The following is a 22,335-nucleotide window of genomic DNA, read 5'->3' as shown; positions in this document are numbered from 1 at the left end:
GAGAAATGGATCGCGGCAGGACAGCGCTTGTAGCTCTGAGATGCGGCGTGCTGAGCATACGGCCAGCAAGAACACCATCTTCAAGGTTAACAAACGGAGGGACAGGCCTCGGAGGGGTCTGAAGGTGGGTCCCGCTAGGAATTCCAAAACTAGGTTGAGGTTCCACAGGGGCACTGGCCATTTCAGTGGCGGGCGAATGTGCTTGATTCCTTTCAGGAAACGTGAAACGTCTGGGTGTGTGGCAATGCTGTTGCTGTCACACCTGGGGCCATAGCAGGATAGCGCTGCCACCTGAACCTTGATTGAATTGAGGGACAGACCCTTCTGAAGCCCATCTTGCAGGAAATCCAAAAGGATGGGGATTTTAGCGGCATGTGGATTGGTGCTGCGAGTTTCGCACCAGGCTTCAAATACTCTCCAGATCCTTATATAAGTTAGTGATGTGGAGAACTTGCGTGCTCAGAGGAGTGTATCTATTACTGACCCCGAGTATCCCCTTTTCTTCAGTCGAGCCCTCTCAATGGCCAGACCGTAAGAGAGAATTGAGCTGGATCCTCGTGGAGGATGGGACCTTGTCGCAGCAGGTCCCTGTGAGGGGGCAGGGGTAGAGGATCCCCTGCCAGTAGTCTCCTCATGTCTGCGAACCAGGGTCTTCTTGGCCAGTCCGGGGCCACCAGAAGAACTAGGCCTCTGTGCCGCTGAATCTTGTGTATAATGGCGCCCAGCAGGGGCCATGGGGGAAAGGCGTATAGCAGGATCCCCTGAGGCCATGGCTGTACCAGGGCGTCGATCCCGTGGGATAGAGGATCTCGCCTGCGACTGAAGTATCTGGGTACTTGAGCGTTGGACCTGTCCGCTAGTAGGTCCATGCCCGGAGTCCCCCACTGATCCACAATCATCTGGAAGGCCATGGATGACAGCTGCCATTCCCCCGGGTTTAGGATTTCTCTGCTGAGGAAGTCTGCCATGGTGGTGTTCTTCCCGGCGATGTGGACGGCGGAGATGTCCTGGAGATTTGCTTCCGCCCAAGCCATCAGGGGGGCTACTTCTAGGGATACCTGTCTGCTTCTGGTTCCACCCTGTCGGTTGATGTATGCCACCATGGGGGCATTGTCCGACATCACTCTGACTGCTCTGTTTCGAAGTCTGTGGGCAAATCGCAGGCATGCTAACCTGACTGCCCGTGCCTCTAGTCGGTTGATGTTCCACCCCGACTCTTCCCTGTTCCACCGCCCTTGGGCGGTTAGCTGTTCGCAGTGTGCTCCCCAGCCGCTCAGGCTGGCATCTGTAGTGAGCAGGGTCCAGGTGGGGGAGCACATCTTTGACCCCCGGCTCGTGTGGCCGGGCTGCAGCCACCACCGTAACTGATTCCGTTCTCTGGCCGGTAGAGGTAGATGCACGGTGTAGTTCTGTAATCGTGGGCTCCACCGAGATAGGAGGGCGCGTTGTAACGGTCTCATATGAGCCCGTGCCCATGGTACCACTTCCAGAGTGGAGGCCATTAGGCCGAGGACCTGTAGGTAATCCCAAGCTGTGGGCCGGGTGGTGCTCAGCAGGTTCTACAAACGATTCCGGAGTTTTGATTTCCTCTTGGAGGTCAGGCTGACCTTGTCTTCCTGGGTGTCGAATCGGACTCCTAGGTATTCCAGAGACTGCGAAGGCTGTAGGGAACTCTTGTTTGTGTTGACTACCCATCCTAGGCTTTCCAGAAGAGATATAACTCTGTTGGTTGCCCGGTGGCTCTCCTCCGGTGACTTTGCCCTGATCAGCCAATCGTCTAGGTAGGGATGGACGAGAATTCCTTCCTTCCTGAGTGACGCCGCCACCACTATTACCTTGGTAAAGGTCCGCGGCGCGGTGGCTAACCCGAAGGGTAAAGCCCGGAACTGAAAGTGCTGTTTCAGGACTTTGAAGCGTAAGTAGCGCTGGTGATCCCGATGGATTGGGATATGCAAGTAAGCCTCTGACAGATCCAGGGATGTGAGATACTCCCCTGGCTGTATTGCACTTCGGACTGACCGCAGAGTTTCCATGCGAAATCCTGGGACCCTTAAGTGCCGGTTGACTGACTTGAGGTCCAGGACGGGTCTGAAGGTGCCCCCCTTCTTGGGTACGATGAAATAAATGGAGTAATGCCCAGAATTTATCTCCCATGCAGGCACTGGGATTATGGCTTTTAGGGACAGGAGCCTCCACAAGGTAGCTTCCAGTGCCGCCCTCTTGAGGGGTGGACAAGGAGATTCCACAAACTTGTCCGGAGGGAGACGAAGGAAGTCCAGGTAATACCCTTCTCGGATGATGGCGAGGACCCACTGGTCCGAAGTAATCTCGACCCATCTGTGGTAGAATAGGGTTAGCCTGCCCCCTATGGCTTCTTCCCCCAGATGGGTCGGCTGATTCTCATTGTGGGGTGCGGCCGGGACCTGAAACTGAGCCGGTTCCCCTCTTGTTGTGCCTGGTCCGAAAGGACTGGTTCCTGGTCTGAGAACGAGGTGCTTGGTAGCTAGTCCTGTAGGGGTTGAAGCGTTGAGATCTTCTACCTCTGGATGGCCTAGGAAAAGGGCGCTGGTTCCTCCTTGACTTGTCTTCTGGTAGACGGGGTAATGGAGAGGCGCCCCATTTGTTAGCCAGTTTCTCGAGGTCGCTGCCGAACAGGAGGGATCCCTTAAAGGGTATTCTTGTAAGGCGCGTCTTGGAGGAGTCGTCTGCCGACCAATTTCGTAGCCAGAGCTGTCTCCTGGCTGCCACTGAGGATGACACTCCCTTGGCTGCCGTACGGACTAGGTTGGAGGCAGCGTCAGTGAGGAACGAGACAGCTGATTCCATTTCTTCTCCCGGGGTGTTGTTCCTGGCTTGTGATAAACAGGAACGCGTCACCACGGTGCAGCAGGTCGTGATTCGTAGGGACATGGCTGCCACCTCAAAGGCTTGTTTCAGAATGGCTTCCAGGCGCCGGTCATGCGCATCCTTGAGGGCTGCCCCTCCCTCCACTGGAATGGTGGTGCGCTTCACAATTGCGCAAACTATGGCGTCTACCTTGGGGCACGCCAGCAGCTCCTTGGTTGCTGGGTCTAGGGGGTACATGCTAGACAAGGCCCGACAGGCATTGAGAGACCAGGTCTGGGAGATCCTCTTTAAGAAAGAAGCGTCTCATAGTTCGATACGGCTCTATCCCTGAAGGAAGTTCTCCCTCCTTGGGGAGCTCGCCTTCTTCCTCAGAGCAATCTGAATCCCCATAAGTGGGGCTTCCGGGTGGCCGTGCCTAGGTCTTGAGGGTCCGGGGGCAGGGTCATCCGGTACATATGGGTCCGCTCGGGGATCAGACTGCATCTTGACAAAGGCGTGAATCCCCTTGAATAATTCCACCCAGGAGAGCGAAGCAGGTTCTAGCCTTAGGGGCACCAGGTCTCTAGGGTTCCCCGGCTGCTCACCTCGGCCTGCTAGGTCCGGGGTGTTCCCTGAGGAACTGGCAATTAATCCGGGCTGGGACCGGCCCTGGCCTGGAACTCCCAGGGCCTCCTCACATTGGGCACATAGGGAGTCTGCTTCTTCGCTCTGTGTGGCTCTGAGGTGGCATGCTGAGCAGAGGCCTAGAGCTCTTATGCCTGATTCTGGAGGTGCCGGCTCTGTGGACGCATGGGCTCTCATACGCTCCATCGCGTCTGTTATCTCTATGCGCCGGTGCGCTCCCAGCCGAGAGTATGCGTCTGATAATATGCGCCTATCAACGTGCGCCCGTCAACGTGCGCCCAATTACTTTCGGGCGCCTAACATACACGCCCGTTGCCTGTGCGCTTAGTCTGGTCTGAACGCTAGACTGAGGCGGCGAACCAGGGCAGATGGGGACGGCGAGCAGGCAGGCAAAATGGCAACCTCCTTGGCGGGCTTCCACGTAGGCAGACCCCGCTAATCCTCGCTCTTCGGAGACCAGTAAAGTAAAGATGTACGCCTTACCTGATCTTCGGCACTTCCCGGCTGCGACCCGGGCGGTCTCCGGCTGTGGGGGGAGAGGGTGATTACCGTCAGTGCCGCGCTCGAGGAAGTGCACCCGCTGCCTCTAAGCCGCGCCCGAACTCGTCTCGCTCGGGGGCCAAGTCCTCACCGCAAACGGATTGGGACCGAGGCTGCCTCTATGCCGCGCCCGAGCCCTTCTCACTCGGGGGCTAGGTCCCTGCCGCGATTCGGCCACCGGACCGAGGCTCTTACCTCCGAGGGACCACGGAAATCACCTCGGGAATCTCAACTGGGGAAGGGACCCGAGGGTATCACCACAGGAGTGCAGGGCTCGTCTTCAGGTAGGATTCTTCTATGAATTTAGTAGTTAGAATTTGGAAAAACGCTCAGCAAGCGTGAGGTAGCTCCAAACTTCTTTGGAGACGGAAATTACTGAGCTTCTGCACTTCCTGCAGGGGTATATGTACTACATGCTGACGTCAGATCCGTCTCCAACTGCTAGCACGAGCACACTATACCCATTTGTCCTGAGTTCATCTGCTACACGCTAGGAAATAACGCCTTTGTCCATGCTCTTGGCATGAAACTGCACATACCGCTTTCACTAGCTGAAGCTTGCTTAGCGTGGCTTGAACTGCTGCACTTCAGGTGGATGTTACACAAGAAGAAACCATAAATGTGTTGTGAACTCAAGTAGCAAGCTCTAGTCGGTACCCAAACTAAATGATATCTAAAACCCACCAGTCTGAAGATACATGAATCCAATCCTCCTGCAGGTCAGTCAGTGGGCCTTGGCTTGCTAATGGCCCTTTTTTTCTGTTTCAGTATCTGCTCCAGGGAGACCATTTTTACAGTCTGCGCTTTAATGCTTGGGGAATTATGGATGTGAATACACCCAGTGTTTACCTTGGACTGGAGTCCAGTTCCTTCTTCTGCCCCAGGATTTCTTTGCCCTCCCCTCCTGTCTACAGCACTGTAAAACTTGGTTGTTGAATGGGACAGGCAGCAGAATAATGGTGTCTTTATGGGACATTTTGGTCAAAATAAGAATCTTTCAATCTTTCCAAGTGAAATGCATATTGCTGAGGACAAATCAGCAGAGCCCTTGGGTTCCTTCCTTTGTAAAGCGCAATGAGAATTCTGATTGATCTGGGATGGTCTTTTCAGAAATTAATTTAGTGTGCTCAATTTTGACTGCATTGTCCCTTTATAGCTCAAGAACATGCATTACTGAGCTATCCAAAGAGGCTGTGAGCATGGCTCTTCAGGTCTCAGCAGGTCGTATTGGGGGTGAGATCTAGACTGATATCTTGGGCAGAATGCACAAGAGAAGTTAGGGGAGGATTCCCAAGAGCAGCATATCTGGCAGATGCCAGCTACAATTTGGTGCACGCCTCAGCCAGTGGGGTGGCATGCATAACGCTGGCTCGAGGGCTCTCTGGATGCGATACTGGTCAGCAGACTCTAAAATTAATTTGACTAAACTGCCCTTTAGGGTTAGCTCTTGTTTGAAGAAGAGCTGGAAAAGATAGTGAAGGCTTGGGCCAACTCAACAGTGCCAGAGTTCCCTGATAACATAATAGAGCCCATCTCAGAGTTATTTGTCTTGCAGTAGGTACTGAGACTTGAGGCGATCCAGTTCTTTCGTTCCAAAATGGGAAATGAGGCCAGATTTGCAGGCTCCAGTTTCTTTCAAATGGCATAATGGGTGCTTAAGGGCCCTATCTCTGGTGCCATAGATAGGTGGCTATCTGTCTCTGTTTTTCTCAGAGATGGGCCCAAATTACTACAGATCAATGGGTCTAGAAGGGGGAGGTGGGGGTAATAAAGGATATGCTCTGGAGTTTGCTAGTCCCATTTCCAATGCTTTTATGATTTCTCCTTGTTGCTTCTTTGAGAAGAAAGAATCTGTAAAGACTTCTTGACTTGAAAGCTCTAATGCCAGTACCGAAGGACAGGAGGGCCTAAGGCGTTACTCCATTTTCTTTATGGTTTTGAAAAAGGAAGGGCCCTTTTTCCCCAACCTAGCCTGAAGCGGCTTGACTTCTTGAAGATGCTTCACATCAGGATGGAAACCTTATGATTAGTAATTATGACATTTCAGAAAGGAGAATTTCTGACCCTTTAGACTTCATGGAAGCTTATCGTTACATTCCAGTTCAGAGAGATCAACAGTACTTCTTGAGATTTGTGGTACTCTTGTCACCCTTTTCAGTTTCAGGCACAGGTTTAACAGCCCTGAGAATATATTAGAAGGAGATGATGGTGGTGATGCTATGCAAGGAAGGGAATTTTGGTACGCCCTTATCTGGATGATTGGCTGATAAGCGTGAAGTTGTTTCAAGGCAGCATATCAGCTTTGGCTGGATTGTCAATTGTTCCAAAAGCAATCTTCAGCCATCTCAGACCTGGGAGCTTGATTTGATACAAAGATAGGTTGGTATATCTACTGGAACAAACAGTTTAAAGGTTGTGGGCTAGATCCAAGCATTTGGTACAGTCAATGACCCAACGGCTGGTCATCTCTCCAGACTTTCAACTCCATGGCAGCAGCTTTGGATTTAGTACTTGAGGGCAAGGGTGCATATGCGTCCTCTTCAAAAGGCCTTGCTTTCCAGGAGGAGACTAACCTAGAGACTAATCTGTGACACTGCCACTGCTGGAGTTCGACAAGGCAAAACTTGCAATGGTGGTTGGAATGGGGAGTAGACTTGAAGACCCCAGTTTGGATCATAGGGATGGCAGATGCCAGTTTGACAGGCTGGGGTGTGCACAGTGTGCTCAGGGATAATGAACCACTGAGGTGACGAGTTGATCCCATCAATAGTTTAGAAGCCAAGATGATTTGCCTAGCTCTCCTCCAGTCTCACTTCAATTAATAGGGAAAGGGGTCAGAGTGATGTCCAAAAATGCCACAGCAATAATATACATAAATTGTCAAGGAAGAACGCAAAATCAGTCCTCAAGTGCCTTTTCAGATGGATGTCTTCCTTCCTTGGGTGGAGATGAATTTGCAGGTCTTATTGGCATCTCACACAGCAGACATGGACAATGTTCAGGCAGATTACCTCATTTGCAATGTTGTAGACCCAGGGGATTGGTCCCTTTTTCAAAGGGCCTTTGCTCAGAATGTCGTGAAGTGGGGTCAGCCAGACTGGGATCTGTTGGTGACTACTTAGAATGCAAAGGTGAACAGATTTTTCAGCTGGAAGAGAGACACTTGTTCAGCTGGGATTGATGCCCAAGTTCAGGAGTGGCCCACAAATGGGATTTCATGTGTTTTCCTTCTTGGCACATGATAAGCAGAAGTTTTCAAAAGGCTGACAAGCATCCGGGGCTGGTATTGCTGGTTGCTCTGGACTGGTCCCACCAGTTGTAGTTTGTGGATTTCCAGCATTGCTATGTGACTGCCATCTTCACTGGGAGTTACTTTGCCCGTGTCTACTGTTTTATGAGGAACAACTGATTTTGTCTTATGGTCTGGCCTTTAAGGGGGTATGATTAGTGAAGAAGGGTTGCTCCCGAGCCATGGTGGCTACTTCTCCACTTTCTTAGCAGGTTTGGAGAAGTTTTGAGGAATGGTGCTCTGAGCATCACTGTGACCCTTGGGTTTTTGTAGGAACGCTTCTCTAAGGGGGTGGGGCTCTTAATACACTGAAGATGCAAGTAGCAATGTATTTGCAGTAGGCCGCTATCTTCTCATCCGAATGTCTCCCCATTATTGAGGGGTATTAAGCATATTAGACCTCCACGCTAGATTCTGGTTCCAATAAGGGTCCAGAATTTAGTTTTATAATGCTTGACAGAAAAGCAGTTTGCTCCTCTTAAGGCTATTTAAGGCTACACATGTTGAAAGAGGTTTTCCAGGTCACTATTTGTTCAGCTTGGAGGGTATATGAGTTGCAAGCGCTGTCTTGTAGGGAACTTTTCTTATTGAATACAAAGGAAAGTATCCAATTTTGTACAATTCCCTCCTTCCTTCCAAAAGATATTTCAGGTTTTCACTTGAATCTGTCAGTATCTTTGCCTTCTTTATCAGGCAGGCAGATTATGAAGACTATGTGCTCCTTTGTCCCTTAGATGTATGGGGATATATTTTAAGATATCTCAAGGTCACTAGTGCCTTCAGATGATCTGCTCTTTGTTCTGTATGGAAAGTGGAAGGGTGAAGCGACCTCTAGGGCTATGGAATCACACGCTGGATTAAGAAAGGTGATTAAGCAGCTTCTGTGAATTCCAGCATTCCCTTGCTGAAGCAGGTACGGCTCATCTACAAGGGTGCAGGCGTTTTTTCTTGGGTGGGTTGCTATTAGTCTCTCCTTTGGAATCTGTAAAGCGGCAATGTGGTCGTCTTTCCATACTTTTTCTAAGCATTACTGCTTGAATAACAGAGCTCAAGAGGAAGTTTCCTTTGCCTCAGTAGTTTTGCAAGGGGCTGGGGCAGTACCCCACCTTGGTCTGACTGAATGAAGAAGGTGAAATTACTTCTTACCTGATAATTTCCTTTCCTTTCTAATACAGGCAGACTAGGCCAGGACCCTCCCTATGTTGCCAGTGTCTTGGATAGTTTATACAATATGCCTTGCAGGGGAAATTACTTGCAGACAGGTAAGCAGAGTTGCAGACCAGAATGAATGTATATACTTTGCTGTAGGTTGAGTTATTTCTTCCATTGTTTTTGCTTCTGTGTTCTTCTGGAAGTCCACTGTTTGAAAAAAAAACAAAAAACCCACTTGAATCCGATAATAAAGTTGATGGTATTGAGCTTGTCAAAAGAATACTGGCAGGCTGGTGTCAGCACAGAGGTATATAAGACATGACATCAGCGAGCCTGTTGATTTCTGTCTCCATTTGCTGATTGGGATGCATAATCCCACTGATCTGGCCTGGTCTGACAGTATTAAAGGAAAGGAAATTATTAGGTAATAAGTAATTTCACTTTTTGAAAAGAAATAAAAGAAAAAGAAAAACTTCTGAAGAAACAAAAAAAAAAAAAAAAAGAAACAAAGTTAAAAAAACAAAACCTTAAAGTTTGTGGCAACAGTTGAGTGCAGATACCGACAGTAAGACTGAGGGATGTGAGCAGTGGTGGCAGCACAGGAACTCCCACACATGCTCAGACTTTTTTTTCATCATTCTGAGCTTTGAGAATGCACCTTCCAGCACGCTGGTGTCACATAACATCACTCACTTGTGTGTCTGCCTGTGCTGCTACTTATCCACAGAGAATGTACTATTTTCAGAAAACCTGAAACCATATTGCACAAAGGGAATTTTAGCAAACAAGACTTTTACAGATCTCTGCTGCCATTTGAAAACAAAGGAGCCAGAAGCACTTGAATAAGGCTCAAGTCTCATACTGCATGAAAGGCTATATAATCAAGTTTAATAAACTAAGTTGTTCTATCAGGAATACAGACATTTTTTAGGACATTGTTCAGGAAATTAATGTCAACACTATGTTAAATCAGCTCAGAAAGAACATTCTTAGCTGTACTTACTTTGGTAGCTTCCAGCTGTGATTCCAGGGTTCCAGATTCTTCCACCATACAAGACCTATACACAGAATCATAGTGAGGAAAGGACTAATAAAACAGAGAAACAATAGCAGGCCCCTAACTTTCAACACACTTCCTCTTTATACCAAATGCCTGTTGCTAGACTAAAAAGCCCAACATGCTCCCTCCAATTTAAAGTCTTTAGATAACAAAAGGGGCTACAGAAAACTCTGAAGATGTAAATCTGTACTTCTCCATGAAATTCTTTGTAGCCCCACTGATACGCAGCAAACTGTTCCAAGCCAAATAATGAGCATACTGCACATACGATCATTGCAGTCATAAAATAGATTAGTAGAATATTGGGAAAGGAGACCTCAGGTAAGTGATGAATCTAGAAAGGCCTTGCAAAAGAGTAGAAATCCCTGAAATGATACAAGTCCCAGCTTCCTTTGGTGCTACCGTAGTTCATCCTCCTCATACTTTTGCCTAGGTCTTCCTATCACAATCCTCTTTGCCTTAGCACCTACATCTCCATCCCCCATGCTACAACATTTCTGACAGGACATCATCTGTACATGAAAATGCCATTGCCCTGGATACAAGGAGTGTTACAGTGATGGCTTATTCAGTCTCATGCAGTGCTTGTGGTGGAAAGTTGCGGCATCCATCTACACAAATTTCTGTTTCAGTGGTGCATTATGGTGCTATAAGTAGATCCTCAAGAATCTGATTAACAGCCATTCCACAACCCAGTTGTATGGCATATTAATATTCATGCTTACACCTGGCTCTTCAAAAGCACTCACACAACACAGCAAACTACTGTGCTACACCCTGCAGTCACACTCAGCAGTGCAAGCCTAGAAAGCACATGCCTGAGCCCTTAAATCAACACGGTAAAAGAGAGGAAGAAAACTACACCTCTATTCCTCTCTCTTCAGCTTTCTGTAGTAAAGGTTAGTTAGGAGGAAAGCATTACTGTGAGGCAAGAGGAGAAAAAATAAAAGGAAAAAACCTTCCAGACAGATCATCCCCAACTTCATACTGATACACACGAATGACACGACGATAGGCTATGCTATGCAGAGAGAGAGACCAGACTGAGTACAAAACCACCACACACAAAAATGCCACTCTAGCTACTTCAAAGTGCTGAACTTTGTATGAAAATTCACATCACTTTAGTGCAAGTATCAAAAAGCACTGGCAGTGGTGACCTCAGCACTTCTGAACAGTGTTTGACATTGGCCTTTCCTGAAAACACCTCAAGGGTCATAAGCAGTAACCAGCAGCTCAATTGAGATAAAGAGAAGGACATGTTATATAGAAAGAGCATATATGATTTGTGCATGTCTAGTTTTGTGAAGCCATGGAAGCAACTAAGTGCGCAGAAGTGTATAAAATCCTTAGGGTCCTTCGTTTTCAGTTTAAACAGATTTTCACCCATAAATTCCCATATTCTTCCAAAAGTGACAATCTGTTTAAACTGATTTCACCTTAATTTTATACTGATTAAGGAGCAGCTCCAGAGCTACAGATGCAGTATGTCTCAAGGCCTCCAGCAACTGTTGGAAGCCAGTACTGGCCAAAGCACCTGCAGTGTTCAAGTGCTTTCTCCCACCAGCAACAGCGTTCACCCACCAGTGCCACTGATATGGCATTTCAAGTCCCACCTCCCTCAGGCAGCCAAGGTGCCTGCTGACTGGTGCTGCTAATGCATTTGAAGCGTGCATTAGCCCACCAGTTGCAATTCCTGGCAGGCTCCCTGGCAGTGCTGCAGACCACGGGAGCCTCAGAAGGAATGCTGTTAGAGGAGAGAGAAGCCTGCAGCCATCACTAGTAAGGATGAAAACTGTTGCAATTGGGGGGGGGGGGGGAGAAGAGGGAGATTCTCAGGGGTGTGGGGAGAGATAGGGATGTGCTAGGCAGGGGATGGGGGTAGAGAAAGCAATACTACTGAATGGGTGAGTGGGATAATCTGTTCAATATTATTTTATTGTCCTGTGTCCTGCAAAATAAACTCGGGTATTTACACAGAAAAATGAGTCCTTTTTCCACTGATTTTCTCCTGTTTCTGCTCTTCTCATAATAAACCCTGATAAATTCCCAGGAAAAATTAAAAAATAAAAACCAAAATGAAGGTCCCTAAAAATCCTTGAAAAACCAAGAACAGCAGAATCCCCACAAGGTAAATACTAGGGAAACCTGCATCAAAGCACTGAAGGACTGAAATCCCCCACAGCATTGAGGGGCAGAACCTCCCAGGGGGAAGGGCAAAATCCCACCCCTCTTGGGTAAACCCTGGAAACCCTGTAGCATAGCAATGAAGGGCAGAATTTTTATGCCCCAGAAATCCTGGGAAACCTGTAGCACTGCACCCAAGCAGGACAGATCTGGCAGAATATTCAGCCTAAAGATCAAGAAATTAAAAGCAAAATTTACCCATCTAGAAGATATGTTCTGTCCAGATTTCAAGCAGCAGGCATCAAGAGATGAAAGGAAAAAAAATAAAAATTAGTAAAATGTAAGAATTGTGCTCTGGCCTAAGGAGGGTGGAAACACAACTTCTGTTACTGTGGCAGTTACTGATGGACAAAGGGGCAATATGGATATTCCCTGAAGGTGGTGCAATTCCAGACTTTGGGCCAATAAGACTTCCCAAAAGCTGCTGTGCCATGTCTGCTGGAATCGGGGCTTTGAAAATGGAAGGCATAATAAAGGGTAAAAGACAAACAAATGTAATTAGCCCTTACTATCGGGCCGATACAGTACAGTGCGCTCCGATGGAGCGCACTGTTAACCCACTGGACGCGCGTTTTTGACGCGCTAGTGTTACCCCTTATTCAGTAAGGGGCTGAAAGCGCATGTCCAAATCCCCCGAACTTAATAGCGCCCGCAACATGCAAATGCATGTTGATGGCCCTATTAGGTATTCCCGTGCAATTCAGAAAACAAAATGTGCAGTCAAGCAGCACATTTTGCTTTCAGAAATTAGTGCCTACCCAAAGGTAGGCGTTAATTTCTTCGGGCACCAGGAAAGTGTACAGAAAAGCAGTAAAAACTGCTTTTCTGTGCACCCTCCGACTTAATATCATGGCGATATTAAGTCGGAGGTCCCAAAGGGTAAAAAAAGTAAAAAAAAATAAAAAAATTTGAAGTCGGCCAGCGGCTGTCGGGTCGAAAACTGGACGCTCAATTTTGCCGGCGTCCAGTTTCCAAGCCTGTGGCTGTCAGCGGGCTCGAGAACAGACGCTGGCAAAATTGAGCGTCGGTTGTCAAACCCGCTGACAGCTGCTGCTCCGGTCCAAAAGGAGGTGCTAGGGACGCGCTAGTGTCACTAGTGCCTCCTTTTGCCTGTTTTTACCGCCGGGCCTCATTTAAATACAGAATCGCGTGCACAGGAGAGTGGCCTGTGCACGCGCTGGGAGAGCGGGTGTTCGCCCGCTCTCCTACATTTTTACTGTATCGGCCCGATTGTAAGGATTGATAAAACAATTATGAAAATCAAGTATTCCTTATCTTTCATGCCAGAGCAGTGCAGACAAGGTAACTTCACTCCCACATAGGAGTATGGTGCTACCTTCAGCTCTTCAATATTTCTTTCCTGCAGATGGTGCAGACATTTGGATTGGTGTTGCATCAGCTACGAGTAGGTTGCTCCTGTGAAGGCTTTAGGCCCAGGTTTCTGATGGAATATAGACTACTTCTGGGAAGGCTTTAGGCCCAAGGTTCTCAGTGGAGCACAGGCAGAGTTTTGTGAACATTCTGCTTAATGGTCCCGGTAGGACAGATTCTCCAGAGTTTAAATAATGTGAGAGAAAGGGCTATTTCCATTGCCGGGCCCCAGCTGTGGAACTCTCTACCTCAGGAACTAAGGATGGAATCTGACATTAAAATATTTAAAAAGGGTATTAAAACTTGGCTTTTCAAACAAGCCTTCCAAGAGTTTTAACTAAGGATTATATACCCCCTTTAATATAAATATTTAGTTAATTATATTATCTCTGCTCTTACTGTTCTTCTTTAATTGTTTACATTTTATGTTTAATTATTTTACTATTTTGTTTTATTAATTGATTATGAAACTTTGTATTTTCTTTTCTTCATTTAATTTTGGAAATGCAAATATTTTTAAATGAATATTTGATAACTAATGTAAACCGATGTGACATGTTCTCATGAAACTTCGGTATATAAAATTAAATAATAATAATAATATACATGATGCAGTATAACCGAAACCTGTGGAAGTAGGTCCAGGAGCTGGCAGAACGCCTGCCACAGCAGCAACAAGAGTCGTTCTCTGCTGTCGTGCAGTAGGGTCTGGAAGCCAGGAAACACAAGGTGAGATCCACCTATGATGTTTTTGAGACAGCAGCCTGAGTGGCCTCCGTGGGCATCGGGGCCCGTAGGATGGCCTGGCTCTGTGCTTCCGACCCTCGACCAGAGGTTCAGGAGACGCTAACTGATCTACCATGTACAGGCAAAAATCTTTTTGGGGCTAAGGTCAGAGATGCGGTGGCTCAGTTGAAGGATCATCACGAAACCCTGAACAACGTTCCATTAATGTTTCAGACCCTCCATTCTCTGCCAGGAAATCTTCCAAACTGGGCTCCAGGAAATCCTTTTATCAGCAGAAGAAATACCACCCCCCTGCCTCTCGGACTCGCAGACCCCCTGCTGGCTCCTGGAGCTGCTCCCGTCAACAGCAGGTGCCTTGGCACCAGCCGGCCTTCCAACAGGCTCCAGCTACTGGAGGCGAGGGAGCATGGACCAGCTAGACATACCCATGACACAGGATCCTCCAGTGGGATGCAGACTTCTTTACTTTGCCCACCACTGGTTGGCCATCACTTCGGGCCACTGGGTCCTTAACATAGTTCGCCAGGGGTATCATCTCAATTTCAGAAGTATCGCAGGGGACTCTCCCCCATGTCCATTGTTGGGTTCGTCCGCCCAGCAGGTCATACTTCGGACAGATCTATCTGCTTTTCTCGTAGCAGGAGTGGTAAAGCCAGTTCCTTGCCCTCAGCAGGGTCGAGGGTTCTATTCGAGGTATTTCCTCATAACAAGGAGGACTGGGGACTTGTGCCTCATTCTCGATCTCAGGGTGTTGAATACATTTCTCGCAAGAGAAAAGTTCAAAATGGTTTCTCTGAGCACTCCTATGCCCCTCCTCAAAAGAGGAGACTGGATCTGCTCCCTTGATCTCAAAGACGCATATGGCCACATTGCCAGCTTCCCCAGGCACAGAAAGTACCTTCGCTTTGTGCTGGGGAAGGCTCACTACCAGTACAGGGTGCTGCCCTTTGGCTTGGCCTCAGCTCCTTGCATCTTCACCAAGTGCCTGGCAGTTGTGGCAGTGCACCTCAGGTACCGTGCAGTGTACATCTTTCTCTAACTGGATGACTGGCTGGTCAAGAGCAACCCCGGCACAGGGGCACTGGATGCCTTGGCCCTGACGATGCAGACACTGCAATCTTTGGGTTTTGTCATTAACTACACAAAATCTCACCTATGCCTGGCTCCCCAGATGGTCTTCATAAAAGCAAGGCTAGACACAGTTCAGGCGAAGGTGTTCTTGCCCTGGCCCTTTCTTCATTGGCAATGTTCGTTCGCAGCATTCGGAATGTGAGTGCACGCCTTCTGCTTTGCTTGCTGGGCCACATGGTGGCCTCGGTTCATGTTATCCCAATAGCCTGCTTTTGCATGTGCAGCGCACAATGGACACTGCAGTCGCAATGGCAGCAGGCATCCCAAGATCTTGAGACGCGTGTCTCTTTCACACACCCTCTGAATATCTCTCTGTCCTGGTGGGTGAATCTCTCCAATTTTTTTTTTCAATTTTATTTTTATTATATTTCAGTTAAACACAAGATAACTTGTACCAGCAATGGAGAGACATCAAGAAACATATTACAGCATACATAGTAAATTTCACAATGAAATACATAAACTATAGTCCTCCAATATATTAGGAAATAAGGAGAGGCGCCAAGAAAGAAAAGAAGAAGAGCAAAATCTCTCCAGTTTAGAGCAGGGGATTCCCTTCCAGGCTACCCTGCCTCAGGTAGTGCTTACCACCGAAGCCTCTCCTTACACCTGGGGAGCGCATGTGGACAGCATACACACACACAAGGTTACTGGACTGCTCTCTGCCAGATAAACTTTAGAGTTCCAGGTGATTCATTATGCTCTGGGCTTTTAGAGACTGGTTGTCCAAACAAGACAGTCCTGCTTTGGACGGACAATCAAGTCGCAACAAGCAAAGAGGCACAGGGTTGTTCCCCTCCTCTGTCAGGAGGCGGTACAGATCTGGTCATGGGCTCTGTGGCAGGGGATATTGCTGCGAGCAACGTACTTTCCCGGGACTCTGAACTTGCTGGCAGACCGTCTAAGCTGCTCTTTCCAGCCGCATGAGTGGTCCCTGAATCCGAAGGTGGCGGCCCAGATTTTCCACCGGTGGGGAACCCCGGATGTGGACCTCTTCTCCACCCCACACAACTTCAAGGTGAGCAATTTTTACTCTCTGTCTGTGTGGAACTGACGTCAAGCCTCCGACGCTTTCTCCCTTTACTGGGGAAAGGGTCTCCTGTACACGTATCCTCCTCTTCCGCTCCTCTTTAAGACTCTCCTGAAGCTTCAACAGGACCGAGGTTCCATGATCCTTGTGGCGCCCTACTGGCCCAGGCAGGTCTGGTTCCCTCTCCTTCGGAATCTGTCGATCAAGTATCCCATCAGACTGGGGACCACGTCCGATCTGCTAACTCAGAACCAGGGCACCCTGCGCCATCCAAACCTCCAGGCACTGGCCTCGATGGCTTGGATGTTGAGCACCTAGTCCTTCAGTCCCTGGACCTCTCGGAACATGTCTCCCAGGTGCTGGTGGCTTCTAGAAAGCCTTCCATCAGGAAGTCTTACAGGTTGAAATGGAAGAGGATCTCCGCCTGGTGTGTGGGGCACGGCTTACATCCGTTCTCCTGCCCCCTCTCCAGGTTCTTGGACTATTTGTGGCACCTTTCCGAGTCTGGGCTTAAAATCATCTTGGTTAGGGTTCATCTCAGTGCGGTTAAGCCCATACCATCGGGGTGTCGCTGGCACACCCATATCGGTGCAGCCTAAAATAGGTTGCTTTATGAGGGGTCTGCTTCAACTAAAGACCCCTCTTCGGCCTCCTATTGTGTCCTGGGACCTCAACATCCTCCTGGTATGGCTCTTGTGTCCTCCCCTTTAAGCCCTTACACGCTCCTGCAACCCGAAGCTCCTCACCTGGAAAATTATATTCCCGATGGCAATCACTTCGGCTCGCAGAGTTAGTGAGCTTCAGGCCTTGATCATGTACCCGCCATAAACGAAGTTCTTTCATGATCGTGTGGTCCTGAGTACGCACCCCAAGTTCCGGCCAAGGGGTTGTTAGGTCCTGGTGGGACCATCCACCCTGGTTTGAAATGGACAAGCAAGGGGTTTGTGACCCTTGAAAGAGGTTCAGTCCTAGTCTCCGTGGGGGTTGTACAGTTGTTGATCCAGTTCAGTCACCCTACAGGAGTGACCTTTGGATTTCCTGGACAGCTCTGCATCTTCACGACCCGGCTATTTTAAGGAAAGAATTTTTATTGTTCTTTTGGGGCCATTGAAGTTTTAAAAAAAGAAAATTATTCCTCACCTGCTAATTTTCGTTCCTGTAGTACCACGGATCAGTCCAGACAGTGGGTTGTGTCCCCCTTCCAGCAGATGGAGTCAGAGCAAAAACTGTAAGGATGGCCCCTAATAGGTTGGAGCGCCCTCTGTTTCCCTTCAGTATAAAGAATATCAGAGCCAGAAAAGCCCATGGTATGGATCAACTTGAAAACCGTAAACACAACCGTAAATATGTAACGCTTGGAACTTACAAAAAGAACTGACAAACAGACTCATAGAGAAGAACTGGAGCTGGGCTCAATCCAGGAAAAAAGGGAGGGCGTCTGGACTGATCCATGGTACTACAGGAACGAAAATTAGCAGGTGAGGAACAATTTTCTTTTCCCTGTACGTATCCGGATTAGTCCAGACAGTGGGATGTACCAAAGCTTCCCTATGTAGGGCGGGCCCTGGATAGCCCAGCACGAAGAACTTGCGCACCTAAAGAGTCAAACTGCGAAGAGGGAACATGTAGGCAATAGTGACACGCAAAAGTGTGCAATGATTTCCAGGTAGCTGCTCTACAGATTTCCTGAGCAGAAACAGAGTGGCTCTCTGCCCAGGAGGTAACTTGGGAGTGAAGAGAATGAGCCTTAATGCCTGCCAGAGACGTACACCCAGCACCTATGTAGGCAGAAGAAATTGCATCCTTTAACCAACGTGCAATGGTTGTCTTGGAAGCCTTGCATCCCTTCTTGGGTCCGCTCCATAGGACAAAGATGGTCCGTGAGGCGAAAAGGGTTAGTCAATTCCAAATAATGCATGAGGACCCTTTTCAAGTCAAGTCACTTGAGCTCTCGAGGACTATCAGCCGGGAAGGATGGGAGTTCTACCGACTGATTCAGATGAAAAGCTGAAACCACCTTGGGTAAGAAAGCGGGTACCGAGCGTAAGGAAACCCCCGAATCCTTAAAACGGAGGGAAGGCTCCCGGCACGACAATGCTTGTAATTCCGGGATCCGGCGAGCGGAACAAATGGCCACGAGGAATACAGTCTTGAGAGTGAGATCCCTAAGGGTGGTGCTGGGGAGAGGTTCAAACGGTGGGCTACCAAGAATCTGGAGGACGAAATTGAGATTCCAGGACGGACACGAAGAGTGGAGCGGAGGCCGGACATGTTTCACCCCTTGCAAAAACCAGATAGATAATGTCAGGGTGTGAAGAGAGACTAAGTCCATGAGCATGAGACACAAGGGCCCCGAGGGCCGCCACCTGGACCTTTAAGGAGATGTAGGCCAGCCCCTTCTCCAAACCTTGCTGCAGGAAGGAGAGGATATTGGAAATGGAAGCATGGCATGGAGAAACCTGCAGGGTGACACACCACGTTTCAAACACTTTCCATACACGAACCTAAGCAATGGACGTAAATGGTTTCCGAGCCTGAAGTAGGGTGGAAATAACTTCGTCTTGGTATTCTCGTCGTCTCAACCGGCGCCGTTCAAAAGCCATGCCGCAAGACAAAAGCGATCTACCTGGTCGAAAAATACTGGGCCTTGACGGAGGAGGTTCGGAAGATGTCCCAGCCGTGGGGGCCCATCCATTGCCAAGTTGATCAGATCCGCGAACCACGGCCTTCGAGCCCATTCCGGAGCTACCAGGATTACTAGACCCTGATGGAGTTCTATCCTCCGGAGGACCTTCCCCACCAGAGGCCACGGTGGGAACACATAGAGCAGGAGATCCCGTGGCCATGGAAGGACAAGGGCATCTACACCCTCTGCGCCGTGCTCTCTCCTGTGACTGAAGAAGCGCGCGGCCTTCGCATTCCGTTGCGTGGCCATCAGATCTAGGTGGGGGGGGGGGGGTCCCCCATCTTTGCACCAGGAGCTGCATTGCTTCTTTGGAGAGTTCCCACTCTCCCGGATCTAAGCGCTGGTGACTTAAGAAGTCTGCTTGAACATTGTCTACCCCTGCGATGTGGGAGGCCGCCAGGAGGGAGATAGGACTCCGCCCATACCATCAACTTGTCGGTCTCTTGGGAGACGTGCCAACTTCTTGTGCTGCCCTGGTGGTTGATGTAGGCCACTGTCGTCGCGTTGTCAGAGAATTCGCACCGCACGCCCTTGTAGTAAGGGAAGGAAATGTTTGAGCGCCAGACGGACCCGCCCTGGTCTCCAGACGATTGATAGGCCAGGTTGCCTGGATGGGTGACCATTACCCCTGCGTCGACTGTGACCCGCATACTGCTCCCCAGCCGGAGAGGCTGACGTCTGTGGTTACAATCATCCACTGAGGGATTTCCAGGTCCATTCCTTGCAATAGGTGATCCAGGCTGAGCCACCAGAGCAGGCTATGTCTGGTCGAATCCGCAAGTGGAAGAGGAGCCTGAAACTCCCGAGACACAGGTTTACAGCGAGAGAGTAACGCCTGCTGTAGCGGACACATGTGGGCACTAAGTCTATAGTTGACTCCATGGAGCCCAGCAGTTGGAGGTAGTCCCAGGCTGTGGGTGGAGAGAGATCCCTGAAGCGTTGCAGTTGAGAAATGAGGGAGTCCGCTCGATCCTGATGGAGGAAGACTTTCCCCTGTTTGGTGTTGAAGTGGGCGCCTAGGAAATCTATTGTTTGCGAAGGGGTGAGATGACTCTTGGCGAGGTTGACGACCCAGCCTAGAGAGCGTAGGAGAAGCAGCACCCTATTGACGGCATAGACAGACTTCGCCCGGATGAGCCAGTCGTCCAGGTAAGGGTGAACTAGGATCCCCTCCTTTCGGAGAGCCGCAGCTACCACCATCACCTTGGTGAACGTCCGTGGCGCCATCGCTAGTCCGAACGGCAGGGCCTAGAATTGGAAATGCTGTCCCAGAATCTTGAAGCGAAGGAAGCGCTGATGTGACTGGAGAATAGGAATATACAGGTAAGCTTCCCTCAAGTCTAGGGAAGCTAGAAACTCTCCTTTGTGGACCGCCACGATCACAGGGCGTAAGGTTTCCATCCGGAAGTGTGGAATCTTGAAGGCCCTGTTGACCATTTTGAGGTCGAGGATAGGACGGAAGTCTTCTTCTTTCTTGGGAACCACAAAGTAGATGGAATAGTGGCCTGACCCTTGTTCCGGCAAGGGTACCGGGATGATGGCCCCCCAAGCCTAGGAGTCGAACCAGCGTGCGCCTCACTATATCTTGCTTTTTCACCGGACCACAGGGGGAGAAGACGAATCGGTCTCTTAGGTGCCGAGCAAATTCTAACGCGTAGCCGTGTTTTAAGATATCCATGACCCACTGGTCTGAGGTGATTTTGACCAACTCATCGTAGAAAAGGGACAGCTGTCCGCCTATCCTGGGGGTTGAAGAGTGGGTCAGCAAGATTTCATTGTGTGGACTTGATAGCCCCTTGGGAGGAGCTGTCCCTGGACTGTCTGTGGCCACAAAAGGAATGAGACCAGGACTGTGATCTGGATGAGGCAGCTCTCTGCGGAGCTGGTCTGGACTGACGAAAATGACGCTGACCCCTGAAGTGGTAACGTGTGGAGCTGAAAGTCCTGGCACTCCGAGGCCGGTCTTTGGGTAACTTATGCACTTTATTCTCCCCAAGGGACTGGATGAGTTGTTCCAGCTCGTCCCCAAAAAGCAATTTTCCTTTAAAAGGCAAAGAGCCTAATCTAGCTTTGGAGGAAGAATCCGCCGACCAATTGCGGAGCCAAAGCAGGCGTCGAGCGGAGATGGTGGAGGCCATGGTTCTGGCTAGGACTCTGAGTAGATCATAGAGAGCATCCGCCCTATATGCCATTGCCGCCTCCAGGAGGTCCGCTTGTCTTGCTTCTTCAGGGGGAAGCTCTTGAGCACCAAGTAATTGTTGTATCTAACGAAGCCCTGCTCGTTGCATGAGAGAGCTGCAGACCGCCGCACGGACCCCCAGAGCCGAAATTTCGAAGATTCTCTTCATATACACCTCGAGCTTGCGATCTTGGGTGTCTTTTAGCGCAGTGCCCCCCGTGACCGGGATAGTTGTCCTTTTTGTGACCGCGGACACCGATGCATCAACACTGGGCACCTTGAGGAGCACTCCATGAAGTTAGCATGGGGCACATTTAAAACTAATCGGAGAAAGTTCTTTTTTACTCAACGCACAATTAAACTCTGGAATTTGTTGCCAGAGGATGTGGTTAGTGCAGTTAGTATAGCTGTGTTTAAAAAAGGATTGGATAAGTTCTTGGAGGAGAAGTCCATTACCTGCTATTAAGTTCACTTAGAGAATAGCCACTGCCATTAGCAATGGTAACATGGAATAGACTTAGTTTTTGGATACTTGCCAAGTTCTTATGGCCTGGATTGGCCACTGTTGGAAACAGGATGCTGGGCTTGATGGAGCCTTGGTCTGACCCAGTATGGCATTTTCTTATGTTCTTATGCAAAGATTCTTCAGGAAGTGGGTACAGTTTGTCCATCGCTCTGCCAATCCAGAAGGACCCATCAGGAACATCTCACTCTCTTGACAACTAAAGGAGCCTGTGATGGAAAGGAAAGGTTTTCACAGGGGGCCAAAGACCCGCCAAGAGATTTTCTCCCAGTCTCACTGGGCCCCGCAGGCTCCTGTGGGGCCTAGGTTTTTCTATCTTTATCTATGGAAGCTGCTTTGATCACATAGAGGGTGATGTGTTTCAGTGTGATTCAAATATGATAATTTAGGGTTCAAGAGGGAGATCTCTTTATATTTCTCTTCCACACTAGCCTAAGTTATAAGCTATTCCTATTCTTTTGTTTTGTAGCTTGCACTTAGGGTAATCACTTTGCTGATCTTTAATATCTCAATATTCTATCTCTTATTCTAATGTTTTTGCTGAACCCTTCTTTGAATATCTTTTTCCTATGACACTATTTACTAGATTTTACCTAATGACTGTTTCACTCTCTTTCACAAAGTTTTTTACTAGTGTAGCCTGTGATATTTATTATGAGATTGTTCTCCTTGAAACAAATACATACCTTACACATGAAGAGCTCTGCTATAGGGATCTGCAACATTCTATTACTATATCTTTCGGCATATTAATTGCTCATTGTTCTTTTCTTCTTATCTTGGCCCTTTCACTATAAACTCTATCTGTGACTTATAAGCTAGTTGGTTTCTATTTAGGATTCCAAAGGGGAAGATATAATTTTTCTTAGTTCTATCTTCGATTTGTATTAAATTTCTTCCTTTCCCTGTGCAAAGACTCACACTGATGGTTTATCAATTCTGCAAAGTACATTATTTTGTTTTAGTTCA

The 22,335-nt window shown here is 48.7% G+C and overlaps 1 protein-coding gene across 9 annotated transcripts in view; it reads right to left on the bottom strand.

The window, feature by feature from the left end:
* SPTAN1 (spectrin alpha, non-erythrocytic 1) overlaps positions 1-22,335 on the bottom strand; it is a 457,019-nt gene that overhangs the window by 21,487 nt on the left and 413,197 nt on the right. For 5 of the 9 annotated variants that reach the window (XM_029611329.1, XM_029611328.1, XM_029611326.1 and 2 more), the window contains 3 exons: positions 11,898-11,915; positions 10,471-10,533; positions 9,456-9,510 (listed from right to left, as the gene is read on the bottom strand). In XM_029611329.1, the coding sequence (XP_029467189.1) occupies positions 9,456-9,510; positions 10,471-10,533; positions 11,898-11,915 (136 nt within the window). The remainder of the gene's footprint in view (positions 1-9,455; positions 9,511-10,470; positions 10,534-11,897; positions 11,916-22,335) is intronic. The other 4 variants (XM_029611332.1, XM_029611333.1, XM_029611334.1 and 1 more) reach the window with 1 other exon arrangement.

The sequence above is a fragment of the Rhinatrema bivittatum genome, chromosome 8 (genome assembly GCF_901001135.1).
Source record: "Rhinatrema bivittatum chromosome 8, aRhiBiv1.1, whole genome shotgun sequence".
Taxonomy (NCBI): Eukaryota; Metazoa; Chordata; class Amphibia; order Gymnophiona; family Rhinatrematidae; genus Rhinatrema; species Rhinatrema bivittatum.
This window is presented reverse-complemented; position numbering and strand designations above follow the sequence as displayed.